The sequence below is a fragment of the Sorex araneus genome, chromosome 3 (assembly GCF_027595985.1).
Source record: "Sorex araneus isolate mSorAra2 chromosome 3, mSorAra2.pri, whole genome shotgun sequence".
In the NCBI taxonomy this organism is placed as follows: domain Eukaryota; kingdom Metazoa; phylum Chordata; class Mammalia; order Eulipotyphla; family Soricidae; genus Sorex; species Sorex araneus.
In genome coordinates this window covers 41,611,758-41,635,474 of record NC_073304.1, presented here as the reverse complement: position 1 = coordinate 41,635,474, position 23,717 = coordinate 41,611,758, and the positions used below count along the sequence as shown (strand labels likewise).

The 23,717-nt window shown below is 42.4% G+C and overlaps 3 protein-coding genes across 12 annotated transcripts in view; 2 read left to right on the top strand and 1 right to left on the bottom strand.

The window, feature by feature from the left end:
- Positions 1–243: 243 nt before the first annotated feature.
- TOMM20L (translocase of outer mitochondrial membrane 20 like) lies at positions 244–6,214 on the top strand. The gene is made up of 5 exons (XM_055133394.1): positions 244–379; positions 477–520; positions 1,936–2,017; positions 5,009–5,151; positions 6,164–6,214. Exons 1-5 carry the CDS (start codon positions 244–246, stop codon positions 6,212–6,214), a joined length of 456 nt encoding a protein of 151 aa, XP_054989369.1.
- Positions 5,135–19,371, bottom strand: TIMM9 (translocase of inner mitochondrial membrane 9). Of its 7 annotated transcripts, none has more exons than XM_055133396.1 (6): positions 19,136–19,371; positions 16,742–16,830; positions 12,672–12,821; positions 8,846–8,909; positions 8,247–8,342; positions 5,135–6,799 (listed from the first exon to the last, which is right to left on the bottom strand). In XM_055133396.1, exons 4-6 carry the CDS (start codon positions 8,882–8,884, stop codon positions 6,665–6,667), a joined length of 270 nt encoding a protein of 89 aa, XP_054989371.1. In that variant the 5' UTR covers positions 8,885–8,909; positions 12,672–12,821; positions 16,742–16,830; positions 19,136–19,371; the 3' UTR covers positions 5,135–6,664. The 7 variants fall into 7 exon arrangements, with proteins under 7 accessions (XP_054989371.1, XP_054989374.1, XP_054989372.1 ...); XM_055133399.1 differs by having other exon boundaries at positions 19,169–19,371; XM_055133397.1 differs by lacking the exon at positions 12,672–12,821 and having other exon boundaries at positions 19,169–19,367.
- A 470-nt stretch (positions 19,372–19,841) lies between these two features.
- Positions 19,842–23,717, top strand: part of KIAA0586 (KIAA0586 ortholog) — a 122,505-nt gene continuing 118,629 nt past the window's right edge. For 3 of the 4 annotated variants that reach the window (XM_055133628.1, XM_055133627.1, XM_055133625.1), the window contains exons 1-3: positions 19,843–20,000; positions 20,391–20,680; positions 22,659–22,729. In XM_055133628.1, coding sequence (XP_054989603.1) covers positions 20,482–20,680; positions 22,659–22,729 — 270 coding nt within the window. In that variant the 5' untranslated portion in view covers positions 19,843–20,000; positions 20,391–20,481. Of the gene's footprint in view, positions 20,001–20,390; positions 20,681–22,658; positions 22,730–23,717 lie in introns of all 4 variants that reach the window. The other variant, XM_055133626.1, reaches the window with a different exon arrangement.

Sequence of the window (23,717 nt, the reverse complement as noted above, 5' to 3'; positions counted from 1 at the left end):
GAGTGCCGCACACCTGGGTTCGAACAGAGCTCTGCTGGCCCACGCATCCCCTTGGACCGTCGGTTTCCGCCACTGTCCGGCCGGCCGGTGGGGGGGACGGGCGGGGACGAACCGCCCCCGCTCGCTAGACGCCGCGATGGGCGCCGCGCCGACGCCCCCTGCTGGCCGGCCGGGCTCCCGCGCTCCGTGGCCCGCGCCCAACGCTCAGCTCGGGGCCGCCCGCTGCCCGCCGCCCGCCGCCCGATGCCCGGCGCCCGGACCCTCCTCGGCCTCCTGGCCACCCTGGTGGCCGGGGGCGCCGTCGCCTTCCTGGCCTACTGTGTTTACTTTGACCGGAAGCGGCGTGGCGACCCCGCGTTCAAGCGCCACCTGCGGGACAGTGAGTCGGCGGGGCGGGCGGCGGGACCCGCGGGGAGCGCCTCCGGGCCGCCTCCGGGGCCGCCTCCGCAGCCGCGCGTGCCGCCTTGTGTTTGCAGAGAGAAGAGCGGGGCAGCCGAGGGCCCAGCCGCAGGCCGCGCAGGTGACGTGCTTGCGCCACGCCCAGGGGCTCGGCTCCTGGGGGAGCGCCGGAGGAATCTCAGGGTGCTGGAAAGGCCTTGAGACACACTGGGTAGGAACAGGGCAGCTAGTCACAGGTGACGGAAGAGGCGCCCCAGACACCCCATCAGGCAGCGGAGTTGCAATCCACCCTCCCCCCCCCCGCCGCCCCCTCTAACACACACACACACACACACACACACACACACACACACACACACACACACACACACATCCTTTTTTTTCTTCCTTTCTTTTTTAAAACCACATCTGGCGATGCTCAGCAGGAGTTCCTCCTGGTTCTGCGCTCAAGGATCACTCCTGGAGCCGGGAGACTCTAGGGGTGCCGGGGATCGAACCCCCACCCCGGCTTGGGCGCTTGCAAGGCAAACGCCCTACCCGCTGTACCATCGTTCCTAACCGCACTCACAGCTTCATCTGGCCCAGAAGCAGAAGGCATCTTCATTTTCTTGAAAATGAAATGTGACGGGTCGTGTTTTTCAACCTAACCATCCCCAGCCACCTTAGTGATGACCCCAGGTGGAGCTCACATGAGCTCCGGGTGTTCCCCAGCTCCTGCGTTCATCAGGTCTCTGCGGGAGGAACTGCATCATTCCGGCGGGGTGGGTCTCTTGAAGGGCTAGTGCTGGGCCTCCTTTGTGTGAAGCACCTTTCTGGGCGTGGGGCAGGTGTGCGGGAAGGTAAGGTCTCCCCCTGCCCCACAGTGGCCGAGGCCAACAACTGTCCCAGGAGCTCAGAGGAGAGGAGCCGTTTCCGGACAGAATTGTCATGCAGGTGGAGACCTGTTAGCCTGTTGCTGCTTTAGGCGGCGGGTTTTGTTCCTGAATCTGAGGGCACTGAATGTGAACACGACCTGGTGAGGATGGTTTTTCTTTGTCATTCAGCTTTACCCCCAGCGACTCCCGGATTAGGTGCTAGGTCATCAGGAAGGTTCTCCCGTTTTCATGCTGGCTGATCTGTCTGGCGCTGTTGTTTCGTTTTTTAGTTTTCAGGGCCACATCCTGAGATGCTTAGGAGCTATTCCTGGCTCTGTGCTTAGGGCGACCCCTGGTGGTGTTCGGGGACCGAAATTACAACTTCATTTTTTAAGTAATTGGCTTAATAAACAGTCACGCTTATTATCTTTCATATTTCGACAGGTTGAGGTTGAAAATGTAATGTGCTTTATTGATTTGCTTTTGCTTTTTGGGCCACACCAGGTATACCTGGCGTGGTGTTCTGGGGTTGTTCCTGGCAGTGCCTGCATGCAAGGCACCTGTTCCAGTCTGTTGAGCTCTCCCTTCCACCCTGAATTTGTGTTTTTTAAATTAAATGATTTTAATCAGTAGCCATATACCTTACATTCATTATTCACTGTTAAATATTTTTGAATCTTAGTTGTGGGATCCAGCATATCATGAAAAACTGAAAGAACTTTTTCTGCAAGAGGTACAAATGGGAGAATTTTGGTTGTCGAGAGGTAAGAATGTCAACATCCTTTTTGTAAGTAGTTACTCATAATTTATATAAAAATATCTATTGGTATTCGTCAGATAACAAGCTGTGTTTGCCAAGTTGCTTCAGCTTTTTGTTCCTGGGCCATACCTGGACATACTCCTGGATCTCCGATCACACTTGGTGGGCTCGGGATGCTGGGGACTGAACCTGTGCTAGCCGGTACAAGGCAAGCAAGCACTTCCCCACTGTACTATCTCTCCCGCCTCAATGTGCTTCAGTTTAAAGAGAAATTGTCCTATCATTTTCCCTTGATCATATTTCAGCTCCACTATGTTATGTAATGTGTTTATGCTGTAGTCTTGGCAGATGGAAAACCAAGCCAAATATAAGAAAACGTCATTTATTGTCAGGTGAAATTTTAAATAAACTTCCCAAGTGGGGTATGGTATGAACCAAAGATTTACAAATTTTAAATCGCTTGATAACAAATTTCCTGCCTTTTGTTTTGTTCTGGGGTAACTGTCATCCCGTTGCTCATCGATTTGTTCTAGCGGGCACCAGTAATGTCTCTCATTGAGAGACTTATTGTTACTGTTTTTGGCATATCCAATACGCACGGGTAGCTTGCCAGGCTCTGCCGCTCGGGCTCGATACTCTCGGTAGCTTGCCGGGCTCTCCGAGAGGGGCGGAGGAATCGAATCGCAGAATGAAAGGCGAACGCCCAGCCGCTGTGCTATCGCTCCAGCCTGGCAGTATTCAGGACTAAACATCCTGGCTCGGTGCCCTGGCGACCATATCTATGGTGCCAGGGCTCGAGGAAGGGCAACTGAGTAGAACCTTTCAACTTTACCGTTATTGAATTGGGATAGTATAAATATGGGGAGGAAAATTCTGAATTAAAAGTCAAAATGAAGTCATTTTATTATACTTCTATTCCCTATGCTGTGAAGTAATAATTTAGTGAAACTTAGAGGTAAAAATGTTACAGGTATTAAAATGATTAAAGCAAAATTGTAGGGGCTGGAGAGAATACAGTGAGGAGGGAGCTTACCTTGCCCAAGGGCTGACCCAGGCTTGATCCCTGCATCTTGTATGGTCCTCCAGCACCACTACCTTAGTGCAGAGCCAGGAGTAAGCCCTGAACAATGCTAGGTGTGGCCCCCAAACCAAAAACAAAAAGTAAAATTCAAATAGATTAAATTATTTTCCTTTCTTTTTTTTTTTTTTTTTGCATTTTGGGTCATACCCGTCCGTACACAGGAGTTACTCCAGGCTTTTCACTCAGGAATTACTCCTGGCAGTGCTCAAGGGACCCGGGTTGGCCCTGCGCAAGCCAAACGTCCTACCCGCTGTAACTATGGCTCCAGCCCCCAATTTTGTCCCTTTCAATCTTATTTCTTTGATGTCCTATATTTACTAGTCCTTTAAGCGCCTAACCTTTGTATTTTATTTCTAATACATTTCTATCTTGTTTCTTTTGTTGTTTGTTTTGGGCCACAACCCAGTGGTACTCATGGATCTGTACTCAGGGATCAAGCCTGGTTCCCCTATCTTGATTACTCATTAATTACCCACCAAACTTTATCAAAATCTTTATAGGTAGGACTGAGACATACTTTTAAAATCTCCCCTATCATAGTCTAAATCCAGTGCTGGGCATTAGTACAGGTCAGATGCTTGTATTGCATGCTGCTGCCCCCAGCTGGGTCCCTGGCACCACTTACGGCCTACCAAGTACTGCTAGGTGTTGCCTAAAAGCTAAAACCCCAGTGTGTGCAAGTGCCTTACTGTTTTTTTCCAGCTCCTAATAACTTCCTAAAGTTATTTTTTTAAAAAACAGCAACGAAAATTTGTTAGAAATATATAACGAGGTTTTTAATACAAAATGCTACCATATAACCAAAAACAGTGACAGGACTCACTGTTAGGTTATATGCTTTTTGTGGCTTTTCAAAGTTAACGTGAATCTTTGGGAAGTACTTTTTTCTCATAGGACAGTGTATTTCAACCAATGAATGAAAAATTAAATTCAATTAGTAATAGCATAATACCATATTAATTATTAAAATATTTCCTATTTATTTGAAATGTCAACTTTTCTGGAAAAGCAACACACTGTAGTCAACAGAGATTATAGGTAGGGCACTTGCCTTGCACCTGGTCAGCCTGGGCCATGTGTGATCCCTGAACGCAGGGCCTGGAGTCAGCCCTAGGCACTGCTAACTATTGCCCCAAGACAAAAAGTTCTGGAAATGAGATTCAATTAATGTTAAATAGCGTTGAAACTTTAATCATTTCCCTGAGTTGGCCTATTTCCTAAAACAAGAGAGTGAAACTAAGTGATTCAATGCTATAGTAAATAGAAATTGTGTAATTTCCACTGTTCTCAACTTTTCATTCTTAACAGAAAACCATTGTAAAACTTATAAAGTTACTTAGAAAAGTTCACAAATTGCTTATATTCTTCCCCTTGATATATAATTAATGCTACACTCAATCTTTAAACTTTTGATAATAGTTTAAAATTTCTTCAGTTAGAACATTGATTTCACCATTTACTCAATAGCAGACTAGAAAACTTTACCCCACTCTGCATACCCAAATTGTATAACATAAAAACATTTCCATTGCAATGTGTACTTTTAGACATGGCATACGTTTCATGCAATTTGGGTCTTACATGGTTTGGACACAGTGAATTCAATTAATACCTCAACTTTTCCCACATCATACTCTTTGCTGAGACTTGTCTATTAGCTTGATGTACTGTTTTAATATTTAGTGCTTTCTTGGTAATTTGTAGGAAGTGTATTTTGGAGAATTATTTTTCCAGAGCCTGAGCAATAATACAGTGGGGAAGGCACACACCTTGCACACAGCTGACTCAGGTTTGATTCCAGCATCCCATATGGTTCCTGAGTGCAGAGCCAGAAGTAACCCCTGAGCACTGCAGGGTGTAGCCCCCAAACCAAAGAACAACAGATTTTCCTGTAAATGTATCCCTCTCTTTCAGGAGAAACTCTTGTAGGAGTTGAACATTTTGGCAATGCCCTCTTAGTGTGTGAGCAACCACAGGAACTTCTAAAGGTTTTTCAACACACACTCCCGCCCAAGGTATTTGAGATGCTATTGCACAAAATTCCCCTTATTTGCCAGGTAAGCATTTATTTGTCTTTCTAAAATGAGCACAGCACATAAAACAGGTTGGGCTTTATCACATAGAAATAGCAAACTACATGTGTGAATTTCCCCAAATTTTGGATGTGTCAAAATTTCAGCTTCTCCTGTTAACATATATTCCAAAGAGAGGCAGCAGTACGTTTTAGTCTCTCAATTAGTGGTTGTTTTTAAGTTAAAGTATGCCTATTTTTTCCATAGTTCTTTCACTAAGTTGTATTTTGTATAGAATCATATGTTTAGGGGATGGGATATAGCTCAAAGAACCGGAATGCATGCACTGTATACACGAACCCCAAGCTGGAAACAGACCCTAAACACAGCCAAGTATGGCTTCCCCCCTCAAAAACAGATGTCAACATAAAAAATACTGTGTATATTTTCTCTTCATACTTCGAAAAACATTACTAGGCCTTTAAGACCTAGTGAAGGCCTTTAAGTGTTAAATGACCGAATGACTTAATAATATAGCAAACAGTAAATTATCAAAGCAGAACTAATTTCTACTTCCCAATAATGACAAAATATAGAAGTCACTTGGTAGGCTTAACCATAGTAATTTTAGTGTTTTTGAATATTTAAGTTTAAAGTGCTATGAAATGAAATTCATTTACAGGTCATTAACAGGTATTAACCCATTTTTATTTACCCAACCTTTTGGATTTTAGGATTCATTAAGTCATATTACTTTAGCTTTGGTTCACTTTTTATCACACCAATGACATGTAGTGGTTGAGAATACAATGTATATTGTTGTTCTGACTTGGAATTATCCATGTTGGATTTTGAAAACACAAAACAATAACACTACTGAAGCGTTAACAGTCAACTCTTAAACACTCCTAGCTAGTCTCAGACCGGCTGTTTCCTGAAGGTAGATGGAAATATAGGTAACAAAGTGTAATGCCCACCCTTAACAACAAGGCAGGTAAGAAAAAGATCGTGCATTGGTTGGAATGATTAGCAAGTAACTATTTTATGTATTTACCAGCAATTTGAGGCAGACATGAATGAACAGGAACACGAGGATGATCCTGATTGAAAAACATTTCAACGTACCCAGAGTCCAGTCAGAATACTATACTATAGTATAAACAACTGCTTGGTGATATTTTCATTTATTTTACTTTCAGTAATAAAATTTTTTTCTTATCTTATACATGATTGAACACATATTTTGCTTTAAAATTAACAGTCACAACTGACGAAACAATGGTTTATTTTTTTGAATCAAGTGACCAAGCGGCTGAACTTGTTGTAAGGCCTCAACAAATGTTGCATCTTATTATTTTCAATGAACATATAAGACCTTCTGATTATCCCTGGCAGATGGTAATTTTGTTTCTCCAGTGGTACCCAGGTGCCAAACAGTCATGACAGACGGTTTAACATAGTGGCTACTGCTTTCAGGGGATTCTGTCAGGTGAATCCTCATTTGCAGTGCCATAGCTGTTGGCAATCTTTCAGTGATAGTCCATTGACCAGGACTTCTCTATCGTGGCTGGCCAAGGAGTCCTGCTTTGGCTGCCAAGGCTTCATTCTGCTGAATATGGTATTCCTGAAACCTCATGGATATTCTTTGTGTCATTTTTAAATATTTCTGTAAGCAATGTTCTGAACAAGTAGTCTAAAAATCAAAAGAGAAAAACAAAATATTAATTAAAAATAGCACATGTGTTCTAAGAAAATGACCAATCGATTCTTCTTTCTAGTAATATTCAATCTAGTAATTAAATAGTAATGGGTAATCAGTGACCACAGCTTTCAATCATTAATGCTTTTGTCATTTGCAAGAATACCTACTATTAAATACTTTTGTTTGTAGGACTGAGGCACTTGTGTTGTAAGGATGAGGGTAAGTCAGTCCCAGTTTTCTGGACTTACTGACTCCCTTCTGTAGGCTTCAGTATTCAGAGAAAGCCTATACTCCCACCCCCTTATTCTGATTGTCTTGTAGCAAGGTTTTCCTTTAAATAAGAAAATGTTCTCAGGTATTAATTCTCCACCTTTTACTTTTTTACAAGATATTATCTTGGAATTTTCTCAGTCTTTGTCATTTGTTTAACAAGCACTTAGTGATTGCTGGTTACTCCTGACTCTGTGCTCAGAGATAATTCCTGGTGGATACGGGGGATCATATGTGGTACGGGGAATTGAACCTGGGTTGGCTGCAAGCAGGGGAAGTGCCTTACCCACTATACCATCTCTCTGGCCCTAAAGAAATCATTTTGAGTCACACTAAGTCTTAATAAGAAATCAATGAGGAAATTAAAAATTAAGACTTCTACTACGATTGGGTTAACAGAGTCTACCCTTGAACCACCAAATTCAAGTTTTGTCTTCTCTAGAATTTCAGTGTGTTAGATAAGTCAAGTTAGCTATTTTGTCTGAAACCTAATTACAAAGATTTTTGGCTGTGGAGCAACCCAGTAAGCTTTAACACTAAAAGTCCAGTAGCACTGTCGATTTGCTCGAGCAGGCACTAGTAACGTCTCCATTTTAACACTTGTTACTGTTTTTGGCATATCAAATACGCCACAGGTAGCTGGCCACCAGGCGTCAGGGCAGGATACTCCCGGGTTCTCCGAGAGGGATGGACGAATCGAACCCAGGTGGGCCTCGTGTAAGGCAAACACCCTACCCGCTGTGCTATCGTTCCAGTCTGAAAGTCCAGTATAATGAGACATATATTAAAGTTGGCATTGTTAAACTCAATGACCCTGACTGCTTCGGTTTTTTTTTTTCTTTTCCTTTTTGGGTCACACCTGGCGATGCTCAGGGGTTACTCCTGGCTGATGCACTCAGGAATCACTCCTGGAGGTGCTTGGGGGACCACATGGGATGCTGGAAATCGAACCTGGGTCGGCTTCGTGCAAGGCAAACGCCCTATCTGCTGTACTATCGCTCTAGCCCCTGCCTCAGTTTTTTAAAGCAAGGCCCCAAATTTCTGTAATAACTAGGAGCAAGTCAAATACCTACCTCTAAGTATTTGACTTGCTCCTAGTTCATATTGTTTGATCCCATTCATATTGTTACAAGCTTAGAGAAACTTTAGCAGGTCAAAGTTTTCATACCTCTTCAGGTTTTACTTCTCTTGTTGTGAAGTCTTTAACACAGTCCAAAAAACATGTTTCTGTAAGTTTATTATATGTTCCAAGGAATTCCTTAAACTAGAAACAAACCAGAAATTCATAATTAACACTTCATTTTTACAACACCTTTTTTTTTTTTTTTTAAATTTAAAGTTCTGGTGTTACCCGGTGATGCTCAAAGGATACATCTGGCAGTGCTTGGGAGGGCCATATGGGATGCTACTGGGCTGCAAACCTGGGTCGGGTGCATGCAATAAAACATCTTACCCACTGTACTATCTCTCCAGTCTCCGGAACATAGATATTTTGAACTGTTAATTACTGATGTTTTACATTTAAGCAAAATATCCAGAAATACTTGAAATAAAAGTTTTTTGCTAACTTGGGCTTGTCTTATAAAGCAAGCCATTTAGTTGAGCACTTATTATTTCCTAAATTACATGAAAACTGAATGTTTTATATCATTTGGTATCCATTTCTGAAATGAAGTAGTTATCTAGGGGGAGGACACTGATGTATTTAGTTGCATACAGCAGTATTTTAAGTTTTCTGCAAAATATCTTGCCTTTATATCATCTTACCTGTTTTATCTGATCAGATTCTGGTATTTGTGCAGCCATATTCTTTTGGTATGTATATTGTCACCTATTTAAAAACAAAAAAGTTCATCAATCTATACACAAAGATTTTTCAATTTAGATGAAGTAATCTGAATAAAAAGTTTATAAAACAAAAATGGAAATTTATCTGAAATAATTGTTCATATATATGTATATACATACATATACACACACATATATAAGTTTGTTTTGGGGCCACACCTGGTGCTGTTCAGGGCTTACTCCGTCTCTGCACTCAGGGATCACTTCTAACTGGCTCAGGGTACCATATGAGATACTAGGGAACCTACGTTGGTTGTATATAAGGCAAGCGCTCTACCTGTTGTACTATGTCTCCATGCCCTGTTACCTATAAAATCACTTTTATTTAAATCATACCCAGCAGTATTTTGAGGACACTGCAATTCTGGGGATTGAACTTGAGGTCCTTCATAATAGGGATGTGCCATCTGAGCTACGTCCCTGGCCTCAAGGTCACTTCTTTAAGCTCCATTGCCAGAGAAGTTTTTATTTTGTTTGTTTTTTGTTTTGGGGTCACACCTGGCAATGCTCAGGGGTTACTCCTGGCTCTGCATTCAGGAATTACTCCTGGTGGTACTCAGGGGACATATGGGAAACCGGTGATCAAACTCAGGTCAGCCGTATGCAAGGCAGACGCCCTACTATTACTCCAGCCCCAACCAGCAGTTTTATGTGAGACAAGGAATCTATTGTCTTTACTTAAGTCACTATGCCGCTGGTTGCTAACATAACTTTGATTTATATCACTATATGACAAATACAAAAAATCATCCCCGAAGCTTTCATAAAAGATATTTATTTTAAAAGATTCTAATGGCGGCATGGGGAAGGGGCATATGTGGTGCCAGTGATCAAACCCAGGTTGGTCATGTGCAAAGGAAGTGTCCTTTCTGCTGTACTATCTCTCTGGCCCCTCTAAAAGATTCTAAGAAGCAACTGTAGGAAATACTATGCAGTATTTGGGTGGGTGGGCTCGATCCCAGCACTGTATGGTTTCTTTAGCCCTGCCAGGAGTGGTATCTGAGCACAGAGCCAGGTGTAGACCCTAAGCATGGCTAGTGTGACCAAAACACAAACACAAAAGCAAGCAAGCTTTTATAGGAAGGTATTGTAGAAAGGAGTAACTGAGGCTTGAGAGGTAAGTTGCTTCGCTTGTAGTAGCTGACTCACAGCACTACGTGGTCACCATAGCACTTGTGGGAGCAACCCCAAAGGGAGTAGTGTGCCCCACCCCACGGAACACTGCAGGATGTGGCCTAACCACTCCCCAGTAAAGAAGAATGACTCTAGAGCTAGATACAGACTTATCTACCTGGGGCAGCCACAACAAAGTGAAACAACTTTGAATTCAAAAGCCTTTCTGAATTACTAGGATTTTCACATATTCTAAGTGGAAGTCCAGGCTCATTAACTTGAATTATTTATTCTATCCTGGGTAGTTCAAAAAGGAATGAGTAGGGGCTGGAGTGATAGCACAGCGGGTAGGGCGTTTGCCTTGCACTCGGATGACCCAGGTTCGATCCCCAGCATCTCATATGGTCCCCCGAGCACTGCCAGGGGTAATTCCTGAGTGCAGAGCCAGGAGTAACCCTTGTGCACTGTTGGGTGTGACCCGCCCCCCCCCCCCCCAAATAAAGACTGTGTGAAATAAAATTGTTTAAAAGAGAAATTAAACATGAGAAGAAATAAAACATGAAAAGGAATAAACTAATGTTAATTACGTATACTGTAGACTCAATTTCTATGCATAATATTTACTATTACCAATATATACTCATTATACTTAATGAATTTCCTGGCAATCAGTACAGAAAGAGTAAGCTGGATCTATTATTATCACTAGCTCATAAATTATTACTTAAAGTGGCTTCAAAGACCATGGCATTTTCATGGAGCTTGCACTGAGATGAAACTGTATCACTGTCCTCCCAATGCTCATTGATTTTGCTCTAGCGGGCACCAGTAATGTCTCCATTGTGAGACTTGTTACTGTTTTTGGCATATAAAATACGCCACAGGTAGCTTGCCAGGCTCTCCAAGGGGAGCGGAGGAATTGAACCCAGGTCGGCTGCATGCAAGGCAAACGCGCTACCCGCTGTGCTATCACTCCAGCCCTGAGATGAAACTAAATAGGGAATTTAAGCCTAGGGAAAAATGTAGGTTACCAGGCCAGAGAAAGAGCTCAAAAGGTTGATCACATGCTTTGCATATAAAAGGCCTGTATTTATTATTAAAAAAAACACCCAGGTGTGCTCAGGGCTGACTTCAGGTTTCTCATTCAGGGGTCACTCCTGGCCAGCCCACGGGACTAGATGTGGTGCTGGGGATCAAACTGGAGTTGGCTGTGTGTAAGGCAAGCATCCTACCCAGTGCCCATCGCTCAAGCCCCTAGAAGGCCTGTGTTTCATCCTCAGTATATCCCTCCTTTCCTCCCGCAACCCCAGCACCATGAGGAACAGCCCAGAAGCACAGAGCAGGGAGCAGCTCCTGAGCACCACTGGGTGTGGCAACAAGAAAACCGGAAAAAAGCGCATGGTACGTTACCATAAAAGAGAAACAACCAATTGTTAAAATAATCAATAGTAATTCCATTCTAACATTCCCACCATGTATACTACATCTTCTTTCTTTTGTATTTATTTTTCCCTGTTTTTTGTTCCCTGTCCTATACATTTTCAACATTTCTGATATTTCCCTTGAATGTTAGGGAAAAAAAATAACTAAAAATTTAATTGTCTAAAAGAAAAAAAGGTCTCTACTCAGGGAACAATGAATTTGAAGTAACACAATATAATCTGTCTCTTCAAGAGACTTTTTCTTTTCAGGAATCACACCTGGCAGGAGTCAGGGGATTATATGGGGTGCTGGGGATTGAACTTGGGTTGATGGTGTGCAAGGCAAGTGCCCTACCTGCTGTACTATCTCTCTAGCTCTAATAAGGACATCCTCATGTGCGACCAAAAATGAAGTAGAGATTTTAGATTAACCAACATTCAGACAATGTTCCATAAGCACCTAAGAGCTACCTAAGAGCTGGTGAAGATCAGCAGGAGAGCACTTGCCTGCATGAGACCCCAGTAACCCACACAGCAGTCACGGAGTACCACTGGGTGTAGCTCCTAACAAACACCAAGAAATCAAAAAAAAAATTGCTTTTTATTCCAATTTACAGGTTTATAAATAACTTCTTTTTGGGGGGCCATTCTGGTAATGTTCAGGAGGCCCACCAGAACCTCATCACTGGTGCTCAGGGGGCATATGCTGCCAACCAAACCCAGACCTCACACATGGCATATGTCTACCAGGTGAGCCATATCACCGGCCTGAAACAGATTTTTTGGTTGTTGCCATGTAAATGACCTCAGAAAATACCAGGAATCACCTCAGTTTTCCAGTTATTGCTATGACTATCATCATTTATTAGTTCCAGGTGAGATACTACCTAATTTAGTTCCCCTTTTCCTCGGTAAACCATGAAACACTAACTCTGTACTCTCCACTATTAAACTAAATATCCAAACATAATTATAACATTACTTTCTAATAGCAAATCTCATTATTGATCTGGATCTTAGAAGTTACTATTTTACTTATTAGAAATTACTTCAACTTTGAATACATACAGTTCTTGACTGTATCAATCACTCAAGTATAGTTCTTAAGTGTATCAAGCACCAGACATACTTTTAAAAATAGATGCAGCTTTATGATAGCTATAAAATACCACTAACAGAGGGCCAGAGAGATAGTATGGGAGATAAGGCACTTATCTTGCATGTGCCTGTGGTGGTACGATCCTGGCTTGAATCCCTGACACCACATATGGTCCCATGAGCACTGCTAGGGCCACTCTGAGCATTACGCCAGAAAATAGTTCCTGAACAATGCAGAGTATTCCCCTTACATCTCATTATCCCTAACAAGTGAATAAAGAAAGGATTAGGTACGTATGTACGTACGTACGTACACACACACACACACACACACACACACACACACCCCTATACACACACACTGTTATTTAGGATTCGTGCATCTGGGAAGATGGGGTAACCATGCTTTTTCCATATTCCTCTATGTATGGCTAATCATCTGCACATTACGTATAAGATTCTGAAAGGTGGAAAAGAAGCAGACAGGCTGTTGAACTTGGGGCCAGAAAAAGAGATGTGAATTCTTTCTCTGTCCTATCTCACCTTATTAAGACTTGGAGACAACAAAGTCAACAACAATCTGCAAATGCCAATGGGAACAAGTCAACTCTCAGGCCTTCCCTATTTAGAGTAAAGCCAGGAAGGGGGAGGCCTGAGAACCAGAAATGTTTAGATAAAAGCTGCTATGAAAAATATTGTGACATCCATTCCCACCATATCAGCATTAGGCGGGCTGGGCTGAAGGAGGTCCTCCAACTCCGACGCCCAAAGGACTATCAGAGAATAATATATGGTGTAGCAGGAACCTTCATTCTTTCTTTTCTTTTTTTTTTCTTTCTTGCTTTTTTGGGTCACACCCAGCGATGCACAGAAGTTATTACTGGCTCATGCACTCAGGAATTACTCCTGCGGTGCTCAGGGGACCATATGGGATACTGTATGTGGGATACTGGGAATCGAACCCTGGTCGGCCGCGTGCAAGGCAAACGCCCTACCTGCTGTGCTATCACTCCAGCCCCAGGAACCTTCATTCCTGTTGGGGGTTAATAAGCCTGCCCCAGGTGCCAAGAGGGGACCACAGGAGCAGCCTGAGAATCTACTTGTCAGTAAAGGACTGTCCATAGTCATCCCATCTGGGGTAATAATCAAACGAGGAATAGCTGAGACACAGCACGTGCATCACTGCTCCTGGAAAATAGACCAATATGGCCAGATGGTATAGTAAAGCCATGTGAAAAGTGTAATGAGGCTTTCCAGTTCACCTTCGCCTGTGAGCTAACAGCTGAGGCCTGATACTGAGACAGAACTTCACTCTCATCCAACAGTAATGAGAATCTCAACCAATCCTGGCCTCCTACCCAAGGTGAGATGCTACAAAACTCTAGAAAATAACAGAGGATGGAAAAAAATCTGAAAAGACTAAGATACCAGAGAACTATGGGATGAGTTCAGGAGGGCCCATATAAGAATCACTAGAGTCTGTGAGGAACAGGAAGGTAAATCTGATGAATCACTAAAGAAATCAGATTAGGATTTCCTAGAGTTGAGGAGTGCAGACAGCAAGATCCAAGAGACCTGAGGAGTCCCATCAAATATAGACCCAAATAGAAAAACTTCAAGATACTTTATAATCATAATGATAAAAGCCAAAGACAGAGATATTAAGCAGCAAGGCCAAAACAGTAACTCACATACAAAAAGGTAGTCCATGTAATTCAAAGCAAGCAGATCTATTAAATGAGACTTAGGGCCAGAAAAGAGTCATGAAATATAGTTAAATAAAAACCAAAATGACTACCTCATCAAATATACTCTATACCTGGATTGTCATTTAGATTTTAAGGAACAGTATGAAGCTTCCTGGACAGGCAGCAGCTTAGGGAATTCACAGCCTTTTGAAACCAATTTTGCAAGAAGCATTAAAGGAGGTCCCCTGAGACACAAACTTCTCAGCACTTTCCCACTGAGAAGGGCACTCACTCATGGCGCTTATGGTTGCCCTCTACTAGATTAAGAAAGGTAAATTTGTTCCAAGCTGCTATGGGATTTTATATTTTTTCCAATAATCAATCAATGTTTCATTTATACTGAATGTTCCATGTCTATTCAGATAACTTTTTTTAACACAGAGATTATTATTAAAATCCTACTTATTAATGCAGATACCTAAGCATAATTTATAATATTTTTTGGGTGTTGGGGTCACGGTTTAGGTCACCCCGGCAGTGACCTACTTTTGGTGGGCTCGAGGAACCTTATGGGGTTCTGGGGATAGAATGTGGGTCAGCTACATGCAAGGCAAACAAATGTCCTACCCACTGTACTATCATCCCAGCCCCATCTATAATATTTTCGAACATAAAGCTAATGTTACCTTTCAAGGATAAAATATAAAATATTTTTATATTTATAGGCCTATTCAAGATTTTTCTCTGAAAATTCCTAAACTGTCTTTTTACTCTGACTTAAACAGGAATTTACTCATTACTGTTAAGACTTGTCAACAGACTGTCAACAGAGTTAGCAAGTGCATGGTCAAATAAACTGGAACACCCATACCACAGACTACTATGTAGCAATAAAAATAAATGAACTAACTAAGATGAATCTCTATAGAGAATTATGATGAATGAAATAAACTAATACCACAAAAAAAGGTTCAATTTGATGATTCCATTTCGACATTACTGAAATGATAAAATGACAAGTAGAGAAAAGCAGTTTACAGGGATGGGCTATGGAGGACCAGGGATAGGAGTAAAGGAGGTGATATAAGGCAGCATGAGATTTTTGTAATAAAAATATTCTACACCTTAACTTAGTATCTCGATAATTTTGTAAACTGTTCCCATTATGGAAAACTGGATGAAGGGCACTAGGCATTCCTATATTTTTTCGTAAAACTGCATATGAATGAGCCAAAGAAATAGTACAGAAGGTAGGGCATGCACACAGTGGACCCAGGTTCAATCTCTGGGCACCTCTGGGCACCTCTGAGCTTGCCAGGAATAATCCCTGAGCAGTAACCCCTGAGCACTACTGGATGTGTGCCAACCCCCTCCCCACCCCACCCCCATAAACCCACAAAGCAAAACAAAAAACTGCACATAAACTCCTATAATCTCAAAATAAAACATTTAATTAAAAATGTGAGGGGCTGGAGTGACAGCACAGCGGGTAGGGCGTTTGCCTTGCACGCGGCCGACCCGGGTTCAAATCCCAGCATCCCATATGGTCCCCTGAGCACCGCCAGGGGTGATTCCCGAGTGCATGAGCCAGGAGTGACCCCTGTGTATCACCGGGTGTGACCCAAAAAGAAAAAAAAAAAAGTGAGGTTGTCCAGCTTTCTAATCCTTGCCATAAAAAGAAGATAAACATCAAGTGTCAGCAAATGTTCAGAATTAGAGTTCTTTTTTCACCCAGAAAACAACATAAGATCAAAGAACTGGTAAAATCACTTTTGTAGAAATAGGTGTTATATGAAACCATTGTTTTCTGGAAACTTGGGGAGAGGGGTAGGTGAGAGCGGAAGCCTAGCAACAATGGGCTTAGAGAGTGAGCTCACAGGACTAGTGTGAATACTTCCCATATAGGAGGCCCAGGTCTGAGCCCCTGGAGCAGCTGGTGCCCACCGACCCCCACCCAGCACCTGCTAGGGATACCCCCTCCTATCCTGCACCACAGGGATGTGGCCCAAGAAACACAAAGGGAATAAAAATGCGTTAAGGATTGTGGTTTACCAACAGACCTCTAGACTGAAAGAACAGAAGGTGATCCATAAAACCAAAACCTTGGGTCCCAGATTAGTGTACAAGGACAGTTGTAGACTGCCTATACGTTAGGAAGACACAGCAAACTGGACTCCCCAGCTTGTATCAAAAAAGGAAAACAAATCTAGTTTCCTTACATATAATACCTTAAAATTTTACATGTTTGCTAATTTGTGATGAAATCGGATTCATTTTCCTATTTCTCCCCTCACATGTCTTCAGGTTAAATTCTGTGAGCGTGTATGTGTGTTTGTGTCTTTTGGGTCATATCTGGTCGTGCTCTTAGAGGCTCTGTGCTTGGGTGACCACTGTGGTGTTTTATTTGGTCTTGGGATCACATCAACACAAATTATTTTTTGTGCTAAGTAAACTATAAAACTAGGGAACTTAAAAGGGAATCATTAAGATCAAACCTTTTCTGATGCATGTGTTTCCGTTATGTTCTGGAAAAGTAGTTATCCAACTTTTGCTTGAATGTCTCCAGTTAGGTTTGATCTCTTACCTGAAAAATGAGGGTTTTACAGTGACTACTTACGCCCCTTTAAACTACGTGTGACAAAATATAAATTTGTGTTAGCTACATAATTAAAATCTCTTCCTTGTTAATGAAATTAGTTTCTCTAGTCTAGTCTGACGGTTACTAGCTATGTTCTTAAAGATACTTAAAACATTTTCTCGAGGTAGTACGCTCAGGTGAACATCACAGAGAAGATAAACAATTCCCCTAAATTTCTGAAAATGTAAAACTAGTGAACTTAAAGGGAGTCATTAAGATCAAACCATTAAAATGAAAAAGGAACTCATTAAGATTAAAAATATTCTCCATTTATTTGTGTTAGGTCTGGAGGCAAATTTTAAAATATATTCCAACTTTGTTTATAGTGATTCTTCTGATATCCTTGGCCATTATAACTGCTCTTAGTCCTTCCATGATCAGTACTTGTAACCAGTACTCTTATGACAGAGGAAAGAACCATGAATGGATAATAAAGCAAGCAAAGGTTTTTTGAAAACAGGATCTACTCAGGGTCTCAATGCAGCTCCACAGGTTATTTAACATAAAGGAAAACTGTCCTTTTACATTAGAAAGATCTAAAATCACCACCTTAACCAGACGATTAAATTTAGCATCACAGACACAACAAAGACACAGTCATCACCTACGTGATATTTTTGCCAAAATATTTAACTGATCATGAATTAAGTAATTAGGAAAATGCACAATGTGGGATAATGTGTAAGACAATTAGATGAGTCTTCAAAATGTTAAGTCATTAAGAAAAACAATTCGACAGTTGCTCTAGAGAAATGTTCCAAGAATGACTAGGAAGAACAACAGCAAATTCTAGAATGGAAAATGTCTTGAGCGTAGGATCATTACTGTGGCCATGTTTTAGATTTTTCTTTTCATTTTGGTTTCTGGAACAACCTTGTGGTGCACAGGGATCATTCCTGGTGGTGCTATGGTGATCCACCATATATGGTGCCAGGGGTCAAACCTGGTTAGCAGTGTGAAAGGAAAGCGCCTTACCAGCAGAACTAGTTTTGACCCCTGTAATAGATTCTTACATACTTAAAAAATTAGGATTAAAGGTTATGATGCCTGCAACTTATTTACAAGTTGCAGGTTTAGCAAGTAACTACAGATTACAGTTTGAAAGGGAAAGCAAATAAGTTAAAAATGTTAACAACAAAAGAATCAAGAGGGAGAAAACACATCCAGTCTCTTTGTTCCGGGCTTTTAGTGTCTTTTGAGAGATCAGCTGTCTGAAATTATTGGAATTTGATATACTTAGTATTCTGCCATTAGTCCATTTATTGGAGATATTGGCAGCAGGCTTAGGAAATTATTCTGACTAAATGGTAACCTCTTTAATCAGAGCAAAAATTTCTAATATATTGAAATATTTGTTAACTGCTTTCAAGTTTTAAAGACTGGTTTCACGACCTAAATATGAATCTTTGAGCACCGATCTATATGGGGGCAAGGATTTTCAATGCCAGCTCTAATAGTAAAGGTTGTAAAGCAAGTCATTTGCTCAGGGCATTTTAGGGAGTGTCCCCCCCACGCCCCCCACACCCTTAGTAACTAGAGGGGAAAGGTCATTTTTTTTTCTTTAACATATTAAGTTTCACTTAGAAAACACGTGAGCTACAAAGTCTCTCATAGCCCTGACATTGTCATCTTCCCAACTTCAGTTCATTATAAAACAAAGAGCCTAGTAATTCATTAGGGAAATGATTAATACAAAATTCATCAAGATGCAAAGTTAAATGGTTCTCCAAAGCAGAATCTTTAAGCACCCTTTTAGCGGTAGAATTTAAAATCATACAGATGTAAAAAATAAAACTTGTAATTTAGTTTTTACATCAGCTTCGGCGTATTAAAGGTCCTAGTAAACTGTAAAAAGACAATGTCTGAGTAGTGCGTCCTCGGAAATTAGCTGGTCAAATAAATAATTACGTCCTAGCAGTCTGATCTCCAGATTTTTCAGTGAAAGGAGGGTCTCTGGCCGTCTGCTCAAGGTCACGGGCGTGGGTGCCTTACAGTCTCAGGCTCAATGTCTCAAGACAAGACCCTCGATTCCCCCAAACCCGTGTTAGCTCAGAGCTCCAAGTCCGACCTGCGTCCCAGCGACGCGGCCCCCGGACAGGTCCCAAACCTGCTCCAAGGACGCGCTGCCCCGCCGGGCTGGCCCCCAGGGTCCCATGAACACGCGGCGGCCTCCTCTTCGAGACCCGGCCACCTCCCGGGTGCCCACCGCCCAGGAACCCTGGATCCGGAGGGAGGAGAAGAGAGACCATACTTAGGCACGAGCTCTCGCGTCCGACCCCAGTACCTGGCTGGGGGGGCGAGTGCTGCCAGTCGAGCCTGGGGGCGGAGGTTGGGGTCAAGGCGGGCGCCGCAGCCGCTGGATGGAAGAGAACACGTGGGTGCGCCACAGCCACTAGCCCGCAGACGCCTAGCGGCTGATTCGTTCTAGTTCCCCTCACGCTCGCAGGAAAAGACCGATGTCACCCACCGGATCCCCCCAAAAAAATCTTCCAGGGACTACGTTTTGTGATTGCCCTCCTGGAATAACTGTCTCCTTGTCCGGACGGACCCTCCGCGGACACACGGAATCGTCGGGAACTCTTTTACAAAACCAATTTACCTAATCCGGCGTCCTTAACGGTCTCCAGGTGTCACACTGAAAACTGTCCCTCAACAAACACGAGCGGTGCAGTCAATTAATTGTGTCGGTGACGCTGGTGATCTCTAAGGAGTGTCTCAGGTCTGAATCGATGTTTAAATCTTAAGAGCGCAGGGTTCTGTCTTAAAACAAACAAACAAGCAAACAAACAAAACATTCACAGCTGCTTGAAGCCTGGAGCGTTCGGAGTTTGTTTCCACCCGGAGAGACAATGGAAGAGCACCAGGGGGGACCTTACAGGCAACGTGGTTGGATGTTTTGGACGGTTTTCTTGGTGCGCTTGCGTAGTTTGCCCTCTAGGGAGGGCTCCCAGGGCAGTGGGTGTTGTCCCGCCCGCAACCGGTGTTTGAGATCGGGTTAGATTTGGCACCGCGGCTGCCCAGCGTTCTGCAAATGCTGCCGGTGAATTCAGATGTCCCTTGGTTGCATCTGGAGTGGTGTGTAAACTCTGATTGAAGACAGCTATTGAGCTTTATGCGTGGGTATTTTTGAATAAAAACAAACAAAAACCAAACACCAGCATTTTGGGTTTATAAATAACAAGTCGGTTTCCACATCGGTTTCACTTTTTTATGCTACCAGCTCTTGGAATGGGGGGTATGCGGTGTTATTGTTATAAATTATTGCTCATGCGGTCATTCATCCCCGCTCTCAGATTTATTATCGTGCATTCATAGACTCTGGGATTACTGGGTAAATAGAAGGCTCTAGACGTCTCCGATCTTAGATGAAGCTGCAATTTGAAATGAGTAGCTTCGCGGATAGTCTGTTTAGACCTTGTCTGCGTGTTGGGAGATCACTTGAAATTCACGGCTGTCATACTTCTTTCTCGTTTCTTTCTCTGCTTTTCTTTCTCCTCACCCTTCAGAGTTCTCAAAGTCGTGAAATTGTTTTGAAGTTTTACGGACCCAGAAGAAAGTTCTGTTCAGAACCGCGGAGCTAGTTTTGTTACCAATAACATGAAAGGCTCTGATTTGAGTCTGGAGAGGAAAAAAAAGGTTAAAATTCCAGCGAGGAGACTTCGTGAGGTAGTTTCTCCAATTCAGCGAGATCATTTGTCTTTGCTGAAAGATGAGTTGCCCCGTGTTCCTCCAGCGTTGTCTGCAAGTAAATGCCTTCCAGTTAGAATGGGGACTAGCTCAAATGGAACTTTACATGGTATGTGATTCCAAATAGATTTTTTTGTTCTTGTCTTTATTTCATTTTCAAAAAGGTGTTTCAAAATTTACAGGATTTTTAACGCTTAGATTCCCAAACATAAAATATATGTAGTTTGTGCAGATGTTTGCAAACTGACCCCTCTCCTTAGGAAAATGTCCAGTCACAGTTTGCATTTAATGGTATTGATAGAATTAATGAAATGTTTCCTGATGTCTTTTTATCTTTAGACTTTTACACACATAACCTGTCACATCTGTGTTGGACTTGCTCAACTTTTGTGAAGTGCTCATTTATTTTTGTACCAGTCAGACTTCTTGCTTAATGTTTTTCCTTCTCTTTTGATAGTACTATGTAGTTTGGCATAGCAGAAAAACTCAGCTTACACCATGTTCCTAGTCACTTAAATCCATCTGGAACTCAAACAAAATGAAGACATAATGCTTTGCCCATTTCACTTGTAATTTTAAGAATCAAGTATATCTGCACAAATAAATATTTTAAATGCTGCCTTTTGAGGTATGGGCACAAAGGATGTCCAGCATAACATAGGCTTGTTTTTTTTTTTTTTTTTTGCTTTTGGGCCACACCTGGCAATGCTCAGGGGTTACTCCTGGCTCTGTGCTCAGGAATTACTCCTGGCATTGCTCGGGGAACCATATGGGATGCTGGGAATCGAACCTGGGTCGGCCGTGTGCAAGGCAAATGCCCTACCCGCTGTGCTATCACTCCAGCCCCCATAGGCTTGTTCTTAATTTAGCATTTGTATCCTGTGCATATTTCTAGAAATTTCTACCCAGTTTGTCCAAATGCAACATTCTGATTTTATGTATAGTTATAGATATAGATATATAGAAACATCTTTATATCTATATGCATATGTATATAACTTTTCAATTGATATTATGTTCTTAGCTCCTTTTTTTCTTTTTTTGCTGTTTGGGTCACACCCGGTGATGCACAGAGGTTACTCCTGGCTCTGCACTCAGGAATTAACCTTGGCGGTGCTCAGGGGACCATATGGGATGCTGGGAATCGAACCTGGGTAGACCACATGCAAGGCAAACACCCTACCTAATGGTGCTAATGGTGCTATTGCTCCAGCCCCATTAGCTCCTTTTTTTTTTTTAAGTGTGGTGATATATTTTAAGACTTTTTGTACTTATCTCACTTGATTTTCAATTCTGATTCATCATTATTGTCTTACTATATGTCAGCTTGTAGAACCTTCATCAGCATATTTTTAAAAATATCTTGTAGAATGGGTGATTTCTGATTTAGTCTTGTGTTAATATGAAATTTATAATGTGGAATTTTTTTTTGACTACACCTGGCAGTGCTCAGGACTTACTCCTGGCTGTGCATCCAGGAATCATTTCTAGCAAGTCTAGAAATGTGGTACTGGGGATCAAACCTACGTCAGTGTCTTGTAAGGCAAGCGCCTTATTTAATTTATTATCTCTCCAGCCTCTAGTAATTTATAGTTCATTCTGTTTGTTTGTGTTTTGGGCCACATTCCTGGTTCTACATTCAGGAATTACTCCTAGTGTACCTGGGTGGACTGTATGGGATGCTGGAGATTGAACCTGGTAGGTCATGTGAACTGGAGCGATAGCACAGTGGGTAAGGAGTTTGTCTTGCACATGGCAGACCCAGGTTCGATTCCTCTGTCCCTCTCGGAGAGCCCATCAAGCTACCGAGAGTATCCCGCCCACAGGGCAGAGCAGTGGCTTATTCGATATGTCAAAAACAATAACAACAAGTCTCATAATGGAGACGTTACTGGTGCCAGCTTGAGCAAATTGATGAACAATAGAAAAACAGTGCTACAGGTCATGTGCAAGGCAAATATCCTACATCCTGTACTATTGTTCCAGCCCCAGAAGTTTATATTGTTTAAATCATTATTTATGCCTCTATAATTTTTAAAGGTAAGGTTCTAATATGAGTTGATAAACTTGTTTCTTTCTTTTATTAGGTTCAACAGACTTAACTTCTGCTAGAAACTATTACCAACCTCCATTAGAAAATCCTATTCCGTCAGAAAGTGTAAGCTAAAAGATTGTTATTACTATTTTTAATGTAGGGGTACTGCTATTTATTCAGCCATTGATTAAGCTGATTGGATTGGGCATGAGCTCCACATTACTTTTTCTTTAAATTTTTTTAAAATTGGATATCCATGAGATAGACCATTACGAAGCTGTTCATAATTGGGTTTGAGTCATACAGTGATCCAGCACCCATTCCTTTACCAGTGTACACTTCCCACCACCAATGTCCTCATCTCCCCACACCCACCCCCAAACCTCTCTACGCCCAGCCTCCCTCTATGGGAGGCACTTTCCTTCTTGCTTTCTTTCTCTTTTGTGCATTATGGTTTTCAATACAGGTACTAAGAGATCATGGTGTTTCTTCAGGGCATTCAGTATTTTTATTGGGACGGTAAGGCTGGTGTAGCTTTTCAGTTGGGTGGCCTCTTTGGGGTGTGGATGTGACTGCTGAGGCTTCCGGAAGTACAAGGAGGTGGGAAAGGTAGCCCATCGTGACCCCGAGGAGGCTTGGAAATTTCAGTCACAAAACCGGCATATCCGAATTTTCAGCAGATTATATCTTGGTGAAGTCAGGCTGGGGGTTTGGTGAGAATTTTGGACTGTGGAAGTAAGCCGCTGCCAGGGACTCTTCTTGGGCAGGCTGCTGGCTGACCCACCCCCCTCCTATTTACCTCAGTCTGTTCAGCCATGCGCGGGTCTTTTTGATCGCTTTCGAGATTTGTTTATGGGTCTCTGAAATAAGGCCAATAAATGAACTTGTATAGATGAGCTCATATAGATGGTCTGTGGGCATGGCTCCCATATACCTAACTTTTGGCCGTTTAATTTCTTGGTAAACTTTGTCCCAAGTTGTTGGGTCTAGCCAAAAGCACAGAGGCAATTCAGGGGTATTAGGAAGCCTGAAGGCACCATCAGGCTGCTGATGCATTCGCCCTGCAGGTACAGGTTGACCTGCTGGCGGCACCATACCCCTTGCTAAAGGA

Bases quoted from the DNA above. Each gene is read 5' to 3' on its own strand.
- TOMM20L (XM_055133394.1), top strand. From the start codon at position 244: ATGCCCGGCGCCCGGACCCTCCTCGGCCTCCTGGCCACCCTGGTGGCC. The intron at 521-1,935 runs GTGACGTGCTTG...TTTGAATCTTAG, and splicing joins CCCAGCCGCAGGCCGCGCAG to TTGTGGGATCCAGCATATCA. The intron at 5,152-6,163 runs GTAAGCATTTAT...TGTATTTACCAG, and splicing joins AAATTCCCCTTATTTGCCAG to CAATTTGAGGCAGACATGAA.
- TIMM9 (XM_055133396.1), bottom strand. From the start codon at position 8,884: ATGGCTGCACAAATACCAGAATCTGATCAGATAAAACAG. The intron at 8,343-8,845 runs GTAAGATGATAT...GTTTGTTTCTAG, and splicing joins AATCTGATCAGATAAAACAG to TTTAAGGAATTCCTTGGAAC. The intron at 6,800-8,246 runs GTATGAAAACTT...TTTGATTTTTAG, and splicing joins GAGAAGTAAAACCTGAAGAG to ACTACTTGTTCAGAACATTG.